This window comes from Cetorhinus maximus, chromosome 11 (assembly GCF_964194155.1).
Source record: "Cetorhinus maximus chromosome 11, sCetMax3.hap1.1, whole genome shotgun sequence".
Taxonomy (NCBI): Eukaryota; Metazoa; Chordata; class Chondrichthyes; order Lamniformes; family Cetorhinidae; genus Cetorhinus; species Cetorhinus maximus.
The window spans coordinates 77,272,171-77,291,641 of NC_135889.1; the positions used below are offsets into that span (position 1 = coordinate 77,272,171).

At 46.6% G+C, this 19,471-nt stretch overlaps 1 protein-coding gene across 3 annotated transcripts in view; it reads left to right on the forward strand.

Moving 5' to 3' along the window:
* LOC144686698 (sodium-driven chloride bicarbonate exchanger-like) overlaps positions 1-19,471 on the forward strand; it is a 344,112-nt gene that overhangs the window by 136,869 nt on the left and 187,772 nt on the right. For all 3 annotated transcript variants that reach the window (XM_078552275.1, XM_078552273.1, XM_078552274.1), the window contains exons 4-5: positions 8,117-8,255; positions 10,695-10,855. In XM_078552275.1, coding sequence (XP_078408401.1) covers positions 8,117-8,255; positions 10,695-10,855 — 300 coding nt within the window. The remainder of the gene's footprint in view (positions 1-8,116; positions 8,256-10,694; positions 10,856-19,471) is intronic.

Consider the following 19,471-nt stretch of genomic DNA (forward strand, 5'->3'; position numbering starts at 1 on the left):
GGATTGCCATTGTCCACCTAAGTGCCCAATTTAATCTTATTTTGTCTCTTTTACCCTGTTCATCTACATCAGTATCTGTTTCCTTACTTGTGCTTGATCATGTATTTGCTAAAACCTGCTTTCACAGCCCATCTTGCTTCTCAGTTAATGTGTTCAGTTCTAACTTATTCCATGTAGATTTCAAATTAAATTCCACCCTTCATGTTTTAGATCCACCCATGATCACTGTTGTCTCCGTGGAATTCTGGTCAACAACCTGAAACATTGGGTGGTATTTAACGCAGGCATTTAATTCGGTGGGCATTCCTGAAAGGAGGTGACAAGGGGCTCTTGCAGTTTTCCAATTGATGGGCAAGACCCCCGTCACCTGTGTTAAATATCGCCCAGTGTTTCAGATTGTTGACCAGATACTGATGTAACTCTTCGAGTCAAAACAAATAAACTAAATTAACAAATCAAGGGACAAATTAAAAGGCAGTCCCTTAAAGGGAAACTGCAAATACAAATGACAAAATTTAAAGGAAACTTACAAACATTAAACCAATTTAAATAACAGCAACGCCCATGAACAGAGTAAAAGAGAGAAATTAAAGTTATGTTGGAGAGAAGAGTAGAACTCCTTCAAGGTGAGCATCCCTGGAATAGAAGTGGCAGTAAATTAAACAATAAAATAAAAACAAAATGCAGATGCTGGAAATCTGAAATAAAAGCAGAAAATGCAAGAAACACTCAGCAGGTCAGGCAGCATATATTGAGAGGGAAACAGAATTAGCACTTCAGATTGATGACCTTTCATCATTTTCTGAGGTTTTTATTTGAAGAAGCCTATAATTTTGAGGCCTTCATAGGAACAGGAGTTGGCCATTCAATGCATCGAGCCTGCTCCACTATTCAGTTAGATCATGGCTGATCATCTACCTCAAAACCACTTTCCTATGTTATCTCCATATCCCTTGATGCCATTAGTCTCCAGAAATCTATCAATTTCTGTTTGAACATGCTCAATGATTGAGCTTCCATAAGTCTCTGGGGTAGAGAATTCCAAAGATTTGCCACCCTCTGAGTGAAGAAATTCCTCCTCATCTCATTCTTAAATGGCCTGCCTTTATCCTGAGATTATGCCCTCTGGCTTTAGATTCACCGGCAAATGAAAACATCTTATTTGTACCTATCCTGTCATGCCCTGTAAGAATTTTGTAAGTTTCAATGAAGTTAATATGCCCTCTAACTTTTCTTTGAAGCGCATGGGTAATTTGTTTAAGTGTGCAGCGCCTTTTACTTTTTCGAGCAGGTACACACTGATGGTAAGTTAAAGGGGCTGACTTGTGTGCGGTCTGCATGGGAACTTTTGCAGCTGCTCAGCTCATTGGAATGGGTACTATGCAATGTAATTTTTAGCTCATGAAATGTGGGTGAATGGGCAGAATAACCAGAGCTGAATCATTGGCCTTAATTATATTCACCCCACAACCTGATTGGTGGTAGAGAGTCACTGTGAGGTTACAATATGAGGATTGGGCAAGTCAATTCCAACTCAACTCCATTTCCAACCCTTAAGATTTGAAAATGCAGAAGCTCAGGCCATGGACTAGGCTCCCGCAAAAGCCAGGTGGAAGTACCACAATTTAAATTTAATAGTAAGTGAGGGGAAACTCAACCTGTAGCTGATCAGAGGCAGGAGCTCCCTGCTCCATAATATAAGTGGCTCTTTTAGCCTTCCTTGTGGGCTAGGAGGAACAAGAGTGCTCTCTTAAGGCCCCTCAAGGAATCTTTTGGCCTTCCTTAGCCTCAGTCTCCAGTATTTTGCCCACCTCCATGCTTCCCAATTGCTGATCACCACCCGGTCCCCTGCAGAGACCTAATGTTCCCATCCCAGTGCCATAAACCGTCCTCAAAAGTCCCCATGCCGCTAGTTCCCTCCCATCCACTGACCAGGCAGTTCACTTGGTCGGCAACCAACATGTTAATGAGCCTTTGCCATTAAGGCTGGAAGGCCTCCATGGCCCTTGCCATGCTGTGCCCTTGCCATGCTGTGCCCTTCAGCCAATTTCAGCCTCCTCCACACTCTCCCCGACTCCCCATTAATATTGTGACTATTGTTTCTTTGCAAGTACTTTGCTATTTCCATGCAGTTGCAACAGCATTGTCAGTCGCCTATAATTTCACCAGCTAAAATGTATTTTGATACCTACTGGCTATCCTGTTTTCAATACTTAGCTAATAGGAAATTAGGATGCTCAGTAGATGAAAGTGATGCAGGGGAATTCCCACCCCCCTCCAGACAGCGTGCCAAAGACTCAGCTGCGATGGGAAGCGTTGCAAATATCTTGTTTGTGATTCATATATTTTAGAATATAACTGTTAAATGTAACATAAATGGAAAATCCTGATTGAGAAACTGGCAGTAACCCTGAAGAAGGTGCAATTTTGAACAAGCTTGGAGCCATTACACTTAAAAATTTGGGGCCATGTTGATTTAAGAGGTTAACAGCCAGAAAGGAAAGATCATAAACAGCAGGTGGGCTTACTTAGTTAAAAACTGGACATGTGACATTTGCAGTTATTCCAGTAAAATATATGTTAATCACGTGGTTTCTCAGAATTAAGGAAACCTTTATAATTAAAAGGCAGTCAATTTGTATTTCTACCTGGGAACAGGCCACATGTGCCATCTTACCATGGAGATGGGTGGAGCTTAGTGAGATTCTTTGTTTTGAGTTTATCTCTGAATTTCGTTGGGACATAGCCAGCAGGCAAGACTGGTTAATGTTTGGAAAAAGACACTGTTAGTTTGGTTCTTATGTAGCTTGTAGCTTCTTCAAAGTCGAGAGATAAAGCCAGACTGTTACAACCAGGTGAGGAGGGGTCAAATTCCTCCTCTCTTTTTCCTTTCCTCGTTTGATCACAACAGGCCTTTTTGATTGAAAGGATATATGCCAGTTCAGTGAGTAGTTAACTGTTTACGCGCTGTGATCATAGAAGAATTAATAGGACAGGTTTTCTTAACAAAGAAGTTAGTTTTATTATACTTAAACTGATTTAAGCAAAATAGTAAATTATACACTGACTTGCGCGTACACATACACACACACATTATAGAGTGGGGAAGGACAGTTTTTTTTACCAAGTTAGGGTCCATTAAAAATAGTAAAAGAGCATACAGCCTGTAGCTTGGTGATGCAGCTGGCTTTAGGCTGAATTTGATGGTCTCGATGCTTTAAGGATGTAGATGACTGAGTTGGTTTTTACTTCTGGAGACGCACCTGTGGAGTTGAGTTCTTTCTTTTAAAATCGCTGTCTGCTGCACATGGAGAAAGAGTCAACAATGACATGCAGGGCCTAAAGCTTGCAAGTTGTGTGGAGAAGGAGAGAGGCAGGAGGGATCTTTGTCAGCTGCTTGGCTGCTTATTCAGTTCTGCTGAGAAAGCATGTGCTTAAATCACACAAAAGGGTTTGGCTTGTCAAGTAACTGCCCTCTCCAACTGCCAATAATTCAAACATGATTACATATTCCAATTGTAACATGACTAGCTTAGATTTGGAAAGCTATCTTAAACCAGGGTCTCATTATCCTAGCAACTAGCCTGTAATGGTCCATCTCCAAGAGTTGAATACCATAGGTGATTGCCATAGGTTCCTTGTTAATGATGTAGGAGATGTGGGGTGTTTCATACTTCCCAAGGGGTCATTGCTTTTAATGAGTTTTGCAGATTTTTGCCTTCATTGCAATGGGGTTGGAATATGTAATGCAAATTAGGTGACCATCTTGGCTGTGAGAGCAAATCACTTTTTGTCTATTTTTAAAAGTCTGTTTTTTAAAAGTTCAATTTATGTTTCCAGCTGGTGGATTAAAAATCATTGTTTGGCATAAAGCGTATCTTCATGATACAGGCCTACATCTGAAGTAGAGTAAGTGCTGGAACCATTGTCCATGACACATCCCACGTTTGGAAGCTGGTATTCAGTATAAGGCAAAGTTGGAAAGGGGAGAAATGACTGGAAGATTTGTTTATCCAGAAGCTTAAAGGAATAAATCTACAGTAATCCTCTTGATAAAAGGTAGTTAACCTTGTTGCAGTTGCAGTTTGAAATCATAGCAACGGGCTGTTGAAAACTAAAAGTGTTTTCTGAGTTTTTAAGTCACTGCGCAGGAGTCCCAGGGAGGCTCATGCTGGAGCTGTAGAATCCAGGGTTGTGGGTTAGTAAAGAAATTGGAGGGTCAAAAGTTAATGGAAGGACCCCCATGAAATCTGTACCTTGGAGAAATAGCTGGAACACTGATGAGAAATCAAAGTGAATTCCAGAGAGTGATGGTTTACCTTTTGAGTTGGTCCCAGGAAAAGTGAATAAACCTTAAATATTTCATAAGATAAGGGGTGGTTGTGGCAGGGGCAGCGGGGGGCGGGGTGGTGCAGTGGGGATGGGGTGGTATGGAAGGGACAGAAAGTTGAACTGTGTTTTTAGGATAACTCTTTATAAGCTATAGTGTTAAGTTAATAGTTCTTACTTTGTTTACTTCTTTTTGATATACAACGAAGTTTATTTTTGTTTAAAAATGTGAAATCTTCTGGTGTGGTTCTGTTGGTTGATTGCTGGCTATTTGGATTTCTTCATTAAACATTAATTGTCCCTAACTGGATCTTAACAGAAGCCTAGCAATACAACAGCTTTTGCTGTGCAAGGCTAGTTCCCATGATCTCTTCTTTTGTCTCCTTGTCTCCTTGTCAAGAGGAAGGAAAGATTCCTGTGTCTGTATCGGGGTAAGTGCTGGCATCAGAAACATCAGAGCAAGCACTGTCACACCTTACAAATGCACCCACCACCAGCTCAGACACAGTAACCTTGGTGGGTCTTTGTGCATCTATATACAGGGTGGCAGTGGGTGATGACCATGTCACGAGTGAGCAGGAGGAGGTGTGAGAGACAGAGGCAGTTGTCGGGCAGTCCCCCTCAGAGGAAGGGGGACAGATACAGCCATACTCAGCAAGACCTTGGGAGTCAGAAGAGGCTCTATTTGGACCAGCAGCATCACCAGATGTGATCCCACATATCTGAGTTGTCTGAGACAATACGGGACCATGGACAATGGAGAAGTCTAATCTACCTGTGTGTGCAACCCTCGCTCAGGGCTTTGAACGCATGAGCTTCTTCGCTGAGAGAGTGGCCAATCTCATGGAGGGCCATATGCGGCGACACTCTGAGTGGATGCAGGATCAGCGTGCTGACATGTACAGATTGTATGTCACACTATGATGCCTTGACCAGTTAGTGGCGCTGATGCTGCAGTGATGTCTGGAGGGGGCGCCAGTTGCACCCCAGCTAGTGGTCCCCTCCAGCCACTTGGAGCGAGAGTCAAGGGCTCTGTCCGTCACCGAGTAGGATGATGGAGCACCTGCTCATGGAACATCATCATCATTGGCCTCCTTGGCCCCTTAGATTGAGGGACCATCAATGCAGCCAGGTCCAGTGAGGGAGGCCGTCCCTGCAATGACACTAGTGCAGAAGCCTCTGGAGATGGCCCCACGGGCACCTCCACAATGAAGGTAACTGCCATGTGCATCTTCTCTGCAGGCTAAGACAAGGGAGTAGGCTGCCTCCACCTCTGCCAAGGCCTGTGTAGAAGTGGCTGAGAGCGGAGGCCTCCATGTTGGATAGAGCCCTGAGTGGGTCACTGGGGTTTATTACATCTGTAAATTTGCTCTTCTTTTTTCAACACTATGTACATATTTACACATGGCACTAGATGTATGAGCGTCCGTTTTTTAATGGCGAGATAAGAGGAGAGGATGGGGTGGTGAAGAGAAACAACGGCCACTGAAGAATGACAGTGAAACCTTTGGACAGATGTGCGACATTCATTGGGTTAAGAATTCAAAGCTGCATTTTCAGTGGAAGTGTTCTCACAAGTAGCTCAAAGTGAGTTCCAGGCCATACCATCCTCCTGGGTTAGGAGGGCTCAACTGAAACATGCCTAGATCAGAAAATCCTTGATGACAAGACAAGAGAAACTGGCAAGTCGTTCATGCTGCAATTTTTATGTCCCTCCACCTCCTTCCCTCCTCCTCCGTTTCCACACCTGCAGGATCTAAAAATCCTGCCCTTTTTCCTAATACTGTAATGACCCTTGTCCCTTTGTCTCTCCTCTCAGCTTCAGCACTATGACTTTGAGATGTATAATATTAGGGCCTGCAGAGCAGTGTACCGTTGATAGTGAGATAAAGCTCCAGCAGGGAAGATGTTGGACCAGATCTCCCATGGAGCGGCAATCGGCGTTGGATTACTGCTCCGCTCAAATTTTACCTGGCCACAATGCTGCTCTGCATTTCTTGCCAAGTCTTCTGAGCCCAAGCCAGATGGGTAGGGCGACAGGTGGGGTGGCGGGTGGGTAGGGTGGCGGGTGGGTAGGGTGACAGGTGGGTGAAGTGGTAGGTGGGTGAGATGGCAGGTAAGTAGGGTGGCAGGTGGGTGTGGTGGCAGGTGAGTAGGGTGACAGGTAGGTGAGGTGGTTGGTGGGTGAAGTTGCAGGTGAATAGGTTGATAGGTGGGTAGGGTGGCAGGTGGGTGGAGTGGTAGGTGGGCAGGGTTAGAGGTGGGTAGGGTGGCAGGTGGGTAAGGTGGTAAGTGGGTGAGGTGTCAGGTGATTAGGTTGATAGGTGGGTAGGGTGGCAGGTGGGTGGAGTGGTAGTGGGCAGGGTTAGAGGTGGGTAGGGTGGCAGGTGGGTAAGGTAGTAAGTGGGTGAGGTGGCAGGTGGGTAGGACGGCAGGTGGGTGAGGTGGTAGGTGTGTCGTTGAGTAGGGTCAGAAGGAGTACTCAGGTTGAGGGCTTGTCAGGTCGGCTCGGGAGGGTCTTGGTGGTAGCGTGCTCGGAAGGGGTGGTTAGGTTGGGTGGGTTGTTGAGGTGGGTAGTCAGTGGGGCGAGTCAGAATGTGTAGTTGGGGGATCAGTGGGGGTAGTTGGGGGGTCGAGAAGGGTGTAGGTGGTGGGGGGATTCACTGTGAGTGATTGGAGGTTCAGTTCTGTTGTATGATATATGTGCCTGCATACCATTGTAATGTAAAGGTGCTCAGCAGAGTAAGGGTTAATGTAAGACTGAAAAATAGCACCACCCATGTTATAGTGCATAGAGTTATATGGTAATAGACTAAGAGAACAATCTAGAAGCAGCCTACCTGCATGGCAGCAGCACTATGCATGATGTCATGATATTAACTGGGACCTGGACGTAGTTAACAATTAGCAATAAATGATTCATGTTTAAACATACAAGCCTCAAGATCTCATCGAGACATCAAATGAACCCATGACACAATAAGTTCTGCAGTTACCCAGCAGTTACACTAGGATTTTTCTGTTTAACATTTCCTGGTTAACTATTCAGGCAAGTCCCAGTGAAATGTCCCGAAGTCTCCGACTTTGGCTCAGAAATGGAGAGCTTCGCAAAGTGTGTCGGGGAGCAGGGGAATTGCCCATCAGAGGTTGAAACTTCTCAGGCGATTCCCACATAAGGACCCTGACGCGCACCTTGGGTCATGTGTCCAGTTTCGGATGATCCACAGGCTGAAGATTTGAGTCATTAATTCTAATTTTAAATAGGTCAGGGCCTTGGGATCAGGTGTGCAGAGGTTGAGGTGAGTGGGAAGCCATCAAATCTTTGCACAGATGAGGACCTAGGAGATTTAACTGCCAGAACTCATTTCAATATGATTAATAGGCTGTCCTCCCAATCGGGTTGGAAAATCTGCAGCCCAGCTACTTTTCCCTGTGCAATTTTCATGGGACTCTCTAGTTCTATTTAAAGGAGCAACAAATCTCTTGAAACGAGGCTGCATTCCCTTCTGCCTGATTTGCTTGTTTCGCTGCTGCAAGAAGGAGCATGAGTCACAGGTTTTCTTAAGTCTCCTGCGACATCCTTATGGAGGAGATCATTGACCTCAATTAATTTTATTTAAAGGAATAAAAATAGGAAATGCCAGAAATGTGTAGGAGGTCAGCCTACATCTGATAATAGACGTAGGTTAATAATCAGTGCTGTGATTGTTCATCAAAAATGTTGTTTGTCACAAAAATGTCACTTGTAACATTTGTTTCTTGGCTCTGTTTTTAAAATGTCTTTCAGATACTCCATCCCAGCGTGTGCAATTTATCCTTGGAACAGAAGACGATGATGAGGAACATATCCCTCATGACCTCTTCACTGAGCTTGATGAAATCTGCATGCGTAATGGTGAAGATACAGAATGGAAAGAGACTGCTCGGTAATTTTTGTTTCTGCATATTGCTTGAACAACTGCAACTGGTAATGTTCAATTTTCCTTGATGTTTAAATCTGTTGCCATGTGCTTTTTTGATGTTTTAGCTGATTAAGGCACTGAGAAGCTGCCCATACAGACACAGAACTTCTCATGTTAAATTCTGGTTGGGTTAACTCATTTCAGTAGGCGTGGTGAGGCAGTGATGTTGGTGGGTGTTGCACTGTAGGTCTCATAAGGTCTCAGTACTCCTGGGTTAAGGGAAATCAGCCAAGGCCCCCACTCCTGATCCCTGTTCACTCAACTCTGTCGGAGGTGTGTCCACGAACATCGCATGAGGACCTAATTACCTGTTCCAAACACGCGACCTCGCAACCACCTTTCCAAGCTGACCTGAGAAGCCCTCAACCCGAGTACTCCTCCTGACCCAACTTAACTACATGCTACCCACCTGCCAGCTCACCCACCTTCCCACTTGCCACCTCACCCACCTGCTATCCTACCCACCTGCCACCTCACCCACTTACCACCTTACCCACCCTTGGGCCTGATGCCCATCAACTAAATTATGCTGCTGTCACTCAATATGCAAGGTCACACAAGGAGAACTTGCACAGGTGGGCAGGACAAGGTGCCTGTTAAGCAGTACACACAGAAGGAGGCAACTCCTTTTGGAGAGAATGGAACAAACTATTTAAAACTTGGTCATACAGGAATGATATTTAATATTAGCACAATTCATTTTTGTACAAAGCAATATTATCTGAAGCTGATTTTGAAGTTCTGGAAATAATTGCGGGGGAATTTTATGGGGCCCCAGCCATTGTATTTGCAGGCGGGAGCACGTAAAGTAGGACGGCTGGCTAACCCACTGTATTCCTGCCTACCTCCAAGCTGCCCCCCATAATACAGTGGGAAGAAATCAGCCTGCCCGCCCACCCTTAGGCCTATTTGTTGTAGGGTGTTGCATACTGTTTGGTAGGTCTTAATGAAGTCTTCGTAGTCTTAAGTAGGTTAACTGCATGTGTTTATTAACTACAAGAACTATGCACATATATACAGTAACATTGTCAAGTGCCCACATAGTGATGTAGAGAGTCACATGATAATTGACTGTGTGTAGTAAAGCCAAGCAGAAGCCAGCATGGAGACAGCACCCATACAGGGCTATAACTTGGAAATGTATATAGTTGTGAGTTGTCAATAAACAGCTTATGTTCAACCACATAAGACTCCAGAACCTCTTAGTGAGACACCAAACAACCTTACAACATGGTGGTAGTGAAGAATGGACTACAAAATCCTGAAAGCATGAAAAAATGAAGAAACTGCAGTCTGATCGGCGAGAAGTGCACCTAAATCAAAGACACAGCTGAAGATCGCCTAAAAAAGTTCCATTGCCAGACCTGAGTGCACAGGCCTATTGAGGCCCTGAACTGGCCAGTTAAGGGCCTGTTTCCACCTCCGCTGCCATAATATGTCTGGCTAGAGAAGACAGAATGAAGGAGGCTTGCCCGCTTTTTCACCATCACAGGTGCCTCCTTTTGGGGATACCTTGTACCTGTTGGGGGGCATCCCCCCAAGATGTTACCCCCCCCTCCTTTGTGACTCCCCCCTGGCCTCTAGAACCCATCCCACCACCCCCATCCCTTCCTAGAGTCCCTGTTCCCCCTTGTCCACAAACCCCAGACTCCTCTTTCAGTCCAGCATCTATGTTCCTTTTCCTGGAGACTGCTTGTAGTCCTAGCAGCTGTCACTACTGAGTTCTGACACTGTAGGACTACCCAGCTGCCAGCCAATCAGATTAGCCGTCAGTTGTTGAGGGTTGGACTTCCTTTCCCTGAGGGATGGAAGTCCCACAATTGTTCTGTTAAGGCTCCCCCCCCCAACCTATTATAGCTGAGAGGCAGCTTTTTTAAAAGTCAGTAGGCTTGCGACCACCAACCTTCTACTGGGGTGGGGGGTGGGGATGGGGGTGTGCGCGGTTGGTGAGCAACACATGCACCCTCCTGCTAAAATTCAGCCCCATATTTCATTAATAGTTAAAAGGGTGTATTCCACATTACATCTAACACATTTGATCTCTTCATAAAATGCAAGCTCCTGGAGAATAATGTTTAATTGCTCGGATGTGTTATTTGAATTTTGATAACTAAGCTAGCAAAATATTAGAAAATTGCTAGAATAGTGAGAAATACATATATAGCTCTTAATGGTTTAGCAGTGTGTTGTGTGATTAAAGATGTGCTTCTTTTGCTTCTGGAAAATAAGATCTTTGTGTACTGACTACAATTTTATAAAATAAAACGTCCCTGTGGGCAGACAGAATGCAGCACTCAAAATGCCATCTTGTAGATATGTATCAGTACAGTAGTTCATCTTGATAAATGATATAGTGGGCAATTTAAGCATGTTATGTACTCAGCTGTATGTCTGTGAATTCAGATGGTTAAAATTTGAGGAGGATGTCGAAGATGGAGGAGATCGATGGAGCAAACCATATGTTGCTACATTGTCACTTCACAGCTTATTTGAGTTGAGGAGTTGTATCATCAATGGGACAGTCCTGTTGGACATGAGGGCCAGCACCATTGAGGAGATTTCAGGTATGTTGCAAACGCACAGAATATCATAGCAAAACTGTTATCCAAAAGTACATGGAGCATCATGGCTGATTAATGACAGCATGCATTATAACTAAAAACAACTTTGTCTTGCTTGTGTCGTCAAGAGGATGGGACCCTAAATAGCGGGCTTTTGATGCTACCAGAACAAAATCGTTCATTTAATTTAATTTAATTAATTTAACTTATGAATGACATCAAACATGAGGCTGTTGGAAATACCACTTTGCTCAAAGCTGCTGTTTCAGCTATAGTTTTTGTGCATTTCCATACCATCAACTGTCTTTGACCAAACAGTGATCCTGCTAGAAAATCCATAATTCTAGATGTTGAGTGAGGACAGGTTGGCTTGACTGTGATTCTCCCACAGCCAAATAACTTGTCAGTAATCACTGTCTTTGGAGAAACACGAGCTGGATGAAATGCCACAGGTCTGCAGCTGTATGGGGAACTGTGCCCTGGTGTGAATCAACACCTTCAGGAGAGGAATGGGAAAATTGAGGGAAAACTGGAAATATGGTGACCAAAAAAGTACCCAAACATGAAACACCCTGAAAAGTAACCAGCATGCAGTGAAATTCAGAATTATGGACATCAATGCATTGTAACTCATTGTGCCTTGAGGTACCACATGCTTTATCTTATTAAGCAGAATGAAGTCTCACTTTGTGCTAAAATTAGATCATTCAATATACTTTTGCAATTTTATGCTGCAATTCTGGAGTGCTTAAGGAAGAAAAAAGGGTCCAAATTATAACCCAAAATGCATTTGACAATTGAAGATGTAGATTTCCTATTCACCACAAACAACCAATCAGAAACTAAGACCTAGATTTTTGCTCCCAGGTCGGAATGACAGAGATGGGACATTTCCTGGCTCTGCCAATCTGACCTGGGAAGAAAGGCCTAACAGGTGGGATTTTCATTCCAGGGGGGTGGGGGGTGGGTGGTGCTGGATTAGAAGTCAGGCTAGCTGCCCGGGGACGAATGTGGAAGCTGCCGAATTCGGAGGCGGGCTGTGTAGAAGGCCTGCCTCTGTGCTCCAGTTCTGTGCTGGAGTTATTAGAAAAATGGTTAATACAAAAAACAGCCCCTCAGCCCTCAACACCCGCTGCCCCATATACTCCACAAGCCCCATACATACCAACATATGACACCTCATGCCCCCCACCCAACCCACATGGTCCCTGACATCCTCCATGCCATCCTATGCCCCTCTACCCAGCCCCATGGCTCCTCATACCCCCATGCCACATTATGCCTCTCCTTACCCCCACGTCTCTCATACCCAGATGCCACCTTATGCCCCTCTCACCTCTACAGCCCCTCATACCCCCATGCCACCTTATGACCCTCTCACCTCCCTATGATACCTCATATGTCAACTCATGCCCCTCTACTCACCTCCGTGGCCCCTCATACCCCTATGCCTTTGTTTGCCCTTCTACCCATCTTCCATAGCCCCTCAGATCCCCATTCTACCCTATGCCCCTCGACCCATCCCCATGGCCCCTCAATATCCCTATGCCCCTCTACCCACCCTCTTTAGCCCCTCATACCCCCTATGCCACTTCATGCCTCTCTACTTACCCATGGCCCCTCACAGAACCTATGCCAACCCATGCCCTGCTACCCACCTCATGGCCTCTCATACCTCTATGCTGCCCTATTCCACTCTATCCACCCCATGGCCCCTCATGCCCCCTATGCCAGCCTATGACCGTCTAGCCATTCCATGGCCTCTCATATCCACTATACCAACCACTGCCTTTTATCCACCCCCATGGTCCCTCAACCTATGCCCTCACTCATCCCCTGGCCTTTTATAGCCCATGTGCCAACTTAGTGCCAAGTCATGTGTCCGGCCCATATCCCGCGCATCCGCCCTCACGCCTTCTCCTCCCTCCCAGAAACATGATAGGGTCCCCCTTGTCCTCACTTATCACCCCACCAGCCTCCGCATTCAAAGGATCATCCTCCGCCATTTCCGCCAACTCCAGCATGATGCCACCACCAAACACATCTTCCCTTCACCCCCCCTGGCGGCATTCCGTAGGGATCGTTCCCTCCGGGACACCCTGGTCCACTCCTCCATCACCCCCTATTCCTCAACCCCCACCTATGGCACCTCCCCATGCCCACGCAGAAGATGCAACACCTGCCCCTTCACTTCCTCTCTCCTCACCGTCCAAGGGCCCAAACACTCCTTTCAAGTGAAGCAGCATTTCACTTGCATTTCCCCTAACTTAGTCTACTGCATTCGTTGCTCCCAATGCGGTCTCCTCTACATTGGAGAGACCAAACGCAAACTGGGCAACCGCTTTGCAGAACACCTGCGGTCTGTCCGCAAGAAAGACCCAAACCTCCCTGTCGCTTGCCATTTTAACACTCCACCCTGTTCTCTTGCCCACATGTCTGTCCTTGGCTTGCTGCATTGTTCCAGTGAAGCCCAACGCAAACTGGAGGAACAGCACTTCATCTTCCGACTAGGCAATTTACAGCCTTCCGGGCTGAATATTGAATTCAACAACTTTAGATGTTAAACTCCCCCTCCCCCCATCCCCACCCCGTTTCTCCCCCCTCCCCTTTTTTTTCAATAATTTATATAGATTCTTCTTTTCCCACCTATTTCCATTATTTTTAAATCTAAAACTAAAACTTTGTTAGTCTTTCCACCCCACCCCCACTAGAGCTGTACCTTGAGTATCCTGCCTTCCATTCTTAATTAGCACTTTTCTTAGATAATATCACCACTTTCAACACCTCTTTGATCCTTTTGTCTGTGACATCTTTTGATTATCTGCTCCTATCACTGCTTGCTTGTCCCCACAATCACCCCACCCTCAACTTCTCTCTCCCCCCGCCCCCCCACCTTAGACCAGCTTATATTTCACCTTTCTCCTAACTATACTCAGTTCTGCCGAAGGGTCATGAGGACTCGAAACGTTAACTGATTTCTTCTCCACCGATGCTGCCAGACCTGCTGAGTTTTTCCAGGTAATTCTGTTTTTGTTTTGGATTTCCAGCATCCGCAGTAGCTTTTAGCTTTTTGTTTTTATCGTGTCAACCCATGCTCCCTTACAGACCACCCTTTTCCCCCTGCAGACCACCCTTTGCCCTTACCCTCTCTATGCCAACTCACCTAGTATCCACAATGAGAAAACCTCAGGAGCCATGCTGACATAAAATAAAGCTATGTGTCTGTTGATAATATTACTATTTAAAATCACTCTCATTGATAAAAATTCATTCAATACATTGAAATTCCTTCAACTAATCTCTTGTGAAAACAAACATTTCTATTCACTTGGAGCTGTCAGTCAAACTTCTCACTTAACAGGCACCACACTTATAATGTTAAGGTGTAAAATCAGTCATGCAGCACAAATCCTATAATGAAAGCCCTCATGCTTATGTCAACAGACAGAGTGAAATAGCAGGCACTTTTCTCTTTTAAATGCCGCAATTTTAAAAAAATTTCAAGCCCAACAGAGTTAAATCCCTGACAGCTTTGCCAGTCCCAATGAGTTTTGACAGTTCCAATGGGTGGAAATTTTCTGCTCCTACCAGTAGCGAGAATTGTGGCAGGTGGGGCCCTTAATTTGGTGTGAGGCAAAAAATCAGTTTCATGATGGCGGGAAAAAATATTGGAATTTTGTTCAGTTTTCTGACTGTGGCACAAACCTGGCAAGCTTCACTTCATCCATGACTTTGAGATCAGTAGACATTGAATTTGTCTTCCTGTTGACCCTTCAGTCTTTCATATCACATGCCGGTAGCACAAGCTGTGTCAAGGCTGGGTAAGGGAGGCTCGACCAACAGGGAAGGGTGGGATGAAGGCTTGAGAGGGGTTGGAGGAAGGACCAGAGAGGAAGGGCGACAGGAAAGCAAGACTACGGGGTGGGAAGGGCCAGTGGGGAAGGGTGAGATGGAGGTAAGACTGGGGTGGGGGAATCAAGGGGAAAAGATGAGACAGAGGTAGGACTGGGCAGCGGAGGGGGAGGGGAAGGACCGGGGGGTAAGGGTGAGATGGAAGCAGCATTAGGGAGTGTGAAGGACCAGCGGGGAAGGGTGAGAGAAACAAGGCATGTTTAAGAGACCATCTGAGGAACGAGGCCAAACGGTTGGGGCATGTTTAAAAGACTGTCCGGTGAATTAAGCAAGTCTGTTCAGGGCATAATAGAGGGGTCAGCATGGCACGCATGTCTTGGTCCCAGTCTTGGGTGGGGGATGGCCTCTCTGGGCAGTGATGGTCTTACAGCGAATTGTGTAAAGGGCGTGGTCCGTCTTTTATTGCATTTGGTCAGAGGGGAGACGGTTGGGATCTGGCATGGTGGAAGTTTGAGTGTCATGGAGGGGTAGTAGTTGGTCTCATGGTGGACGGGGGTAGTCTCTTAATGCAAAGCTGCAGCTGGCCTTGAGAATGGGAGGGGTCAGGTTCATGAGGGGCAGGGGCAAGTAAACATTGAAGAGAACAGTTGGGAAAACAGGAAAGTCGACATAAATAATAATGGGGGAGGCTGGATGGTCACAGGAGGGAGAGGAATTAGGAGGTGGTGATTGTGGAGGAACGTGGGAGAAACTTGGTGGGTGACAGGGTGGTTGGAAGGTGCTGGAAGCATTCGAACTGAAGAAGAACTATCTTCTACTTTCCAAACTATTGATGCAGTTTGAAAGAGATTCAGAAAAAACGATAGGGTAGGGGTCTCAAAGCGAGTGAGAGGAATTAATGACCCCTTTTTTGGGCCGTGTGTAGGGGCACCCTATCAAATATTTGCTAAAGCCATGGAGAACCAGGCTCAGCTGAGTATTATCCTCAAGGTTCAAATGCCCTTTGAAGGAGCATTGGTCCATGGCTAAGGGTGCACATTCCTGCGAGAATCCATCAAGGTTTGGAACTGGACTTGAGTAGGTGTGATGGGCCATCTGTACTTGACAGAGGCAGAAAAGATGGGATGGAGGTGAATTCATTCAAGGGGCACAGCTGCTGAGTAGTAACTGGATACACACTCCAAACCTCCAATTCCTAGCTAAATGGTCATGGCTGACAAAACATGAAACTCTTCCATCATGCCAAGGCTATGTTCTCTCTATAGAGTGTCTAGGGTTATGGAGTCAAGCTGACAATTGCCTGACGGAGGATTCTCGCACATGGCTGCCATCACCTGGCTCAAGATGCAATGTCTGCATGCGCAGTCATGTATTAAGGGGAGGAACACCCCTCTGTGGTCCACCAGGATGTCCTTCACCTGGATGGGATGGGCTGGGGATGACATGTCTAGAAGGAGGACAAGGCCAAGGGCTTAGCTGGCTTGGAGATAGAGGGTAACCTAGTTTGGGAATGCTCAATAAATGTATCAAATCGATTTGTTTACTGATACAAAGAGGCATGAAAATGCCGGCTGCACGCAACCCTGCCTTGGTTCTTGCTTTCATGCGAATGAAGAGAAGAAGTGTCCGTCGCAGATTGACACAGGTTCAGGAGGAGCAGCAGCCTGAGCAGCAAGAGGGAGTGGGTCCCCAAGAAGTCTAAGATGCTCCCGAAGAGGGACAAATGCACCAAAGACCAGTGGCCCGACTGCGGGTATATTGCTCATTTATGGAAATGAGTGAAAGGTAATGCCAGAGTTGCCTTCACTTGTCCAGGGATGTAGTAACTCACATTTGCCAGCTTCTTGGGGAAGAACTACGGCCGTAAAGATTTGGAGGGCATCCCATGCCGGTGACATTGAAGATCACTGTCATACTGAACTTATTTGCCAGCGGTTCCTTTTAGGGCTCCACTGGGGACCTGTGTGGCATCTTTGAATTGGTGACGCTCAAATGCATATGGGTGGTCACAGATGCCCTGTTCATTAGAGCTCACCAGTATGTCCAGTTCCACATGGATGCCGGAAGCCAGGCTGCGAGAGCAATGAGATTCACGGTGATACCTGGTTTCCTGCAAGGGCAGGGTACCAATGACTGCATACATGTGGCCTTGAGAGCTACCTGGCAGCAGCCTGTGAGATTCATCAATCGAAACGGATTTCATTCTTTGAATGTCCAGCTAATTTGTGATCATAGAAGGCAAATGCAGCATGCTTGTGCAAGGTACTCAGGGAGCTCCCACAACTCTTTTATTTTGAGCCACTCACAGGTTCCATAGATCTATGAAGGACCTAAGCAATTAAAGGGTTGGCTCCTCGGGGACAAGGGACACCCCCAGAAGACGTGGCTGATGATGCCAGTTCGCTGCCTACAGAGTGCTGCTGAGGAGAGTATAATGCTGCACATGCCTCCATGAGGGCCTTGATAGAGCAGATGATAGTTCTCCTGAAGGTGCGTTTCCAATGTTTGGATCGCTCAGGCGGGGCTCTCCAATACTCACCACAGAGAGTGTCCAGGATCATCATTGTCTGCTGTGCCCTGCACAACCTCGCACTGCAAAGGGGGAGTCTTACCTGAGTGAGACATAGAGAAGCAAGATCTCCCCTCTGACAAGGATGACGTTGAAGGGGATGGACATGACGAGGGCCAGGATGTCGATGAGCCACGCTTAGAGGCCATAGCAGGGTTATGATGCGGCAGACATGCCCATGACAATTTGATAGCTAACAGATTCCAGGAGGAGTAATGTGCCGACATATTTTCACAACTGTGTTTCTCACCTTTGCTGCCTGGAAGGCACCAGCAACTTTTTGCTCCCAGATAACTTCTCTCCAAATTTCCATGGTTCCTTAAGCTTAAGGAAATATCAGTACTCACCCTGTCTGGCCTGATGTTGGTTGCTCATTTGAATATGCTAAACCAAGGCTAAGTGCATAGCCCTGATGATTTATGGCTGCTGTAGAACCTGATCAGCACTCCCTCCTCCCACGACCTTCGGCAACTTAAAATGGAATAGTAATTTCACCCATGCCCTCATCAAATCCGTGTGCATGAAAGCTTATAAGCGACTTGAACACCTTTTTGGCCAGGAATGCACTTGTGTTACCCTTACACCTGCTCCCAAAGGAGGGCCGATCAGACAGATCACTCTTTCAAGCATAAGCAGATGGGTGGGGCAACAGGGAGCAGCAGCATGAGAGCACCATATGGCCCCTCGCCTGAGGCTCCTACTCCTTGTGGGTGCCTGATGGCACCTTCCTGATACCTTGAGGAGAAGGAGCACCTAGAGGGAGGTTGAGGTGTGCTGTTCCCCTCTCGCCTAGTCACTGCTGCACTCCATCCATGACTAGATTGATGGAATGCAGGTCCGAGTGCATATCCGGCAGAAAATGTGCGTTCTGCTGGACCTTGGTCTTCAAGGTGGCCACCATCCTTTCCATGGAGTCATCCAAGTCCTCGTATGCCAGAGCCACGAGAGCAGACAGATCGTGGGTGGACTCCTCTAGTCTTCAGTCTAGTCTGCGGACAGCCTCTGGCAATACTGCCTGATGTTCCCCTGCCTGCCTCTGCATCTCCAAGAGGTTTCCTAGGGCCATGTCCAGAGGCTCGTAATACAATTCAGACTTAGTGGGGCCTTGGTCTCCAGCAATTCTCCGAGTGTCAGAGGCCTTGGCTGTCATTGCCTCCAATAGCTGTAGACCCATGTCTGTGATGTGCTTGCCAGATTGTGACCCTGAGCCTGCTCTAGAACTAGGACCCACCAATGTGCATGTATCTGCCCTGGTAGAGGATGTAGGTGAACGCTATGACCTTGCTTCCTCTGAGGATACTGAGACTTCCTCATCAGAGGTGGCATAGGGGCTGGGGCTGTGGCATCTCCAGGTTGCTGCCCTCCCCCTTTTCTTGCTGGTACCTGGAATAGAGAAAAGAGAGATTTAGTGATTGACTAAGCAGTCTCGTACATTAAAGATCGCTCACAGTCATTGTGTGCATGTTCAAGTAGAGACTGGATGCATTATCACTGGGTTCTTGTGGGAGGCTGATCTCACCTTCCATGCAGGCATGGTCACGTTCCTCACCTGCAAGCTCTGCGGAATGCTCCCCGAAGCTACTGAGGGGACGAAGTTCAGGTGTTTCGCTTTCGGTCTTGGCCTGTTTGCTTTTGTTATGCGCAATCTTGTCCTACAGAATGACAGAAGGATTGATTGTGAGGCCATTGGGTGAATGAGCAGTTCAGAAACATGCATGTCTATTGTTACTGCTGAGCCCTCCCTGATTAATGAAACCGTTTGTTGGAAATATTATGAGATTGTGAGCTTAAGGTGGCTGGCACACATTCGTGCTGATGTCCCATCTGCTGGTTGTGTGTGACATCCTTGTCCACTCTAACCCTTTGACTGTCTGATGCCTTATGATAGTGTGGGTTTGCAGTGAGTAGATGGTACATTTAACCTGGTGGAACACAGCAGAGATCATTCACTGTTTTCCTGCACAGCAGGCCATTTCTTTTTTGGACCCCATGGGCAGCAGCCACCCCAACGACTTCCTCCCAGGCTACTGCTGTCAGATGGGAGGACTTTATGCTCCCATCCCGAGGAAACAGCACCTCCCACCTTTCCTGGAAGGCCTGGAGAAGAATCTGTGGAAGATATCGCTCAACTGTGAGGCCAAATATTGCTTCCTTCTCTTGGACATTTCTCCTGTTGAGTAATCCAGAGCTCCTGGCCT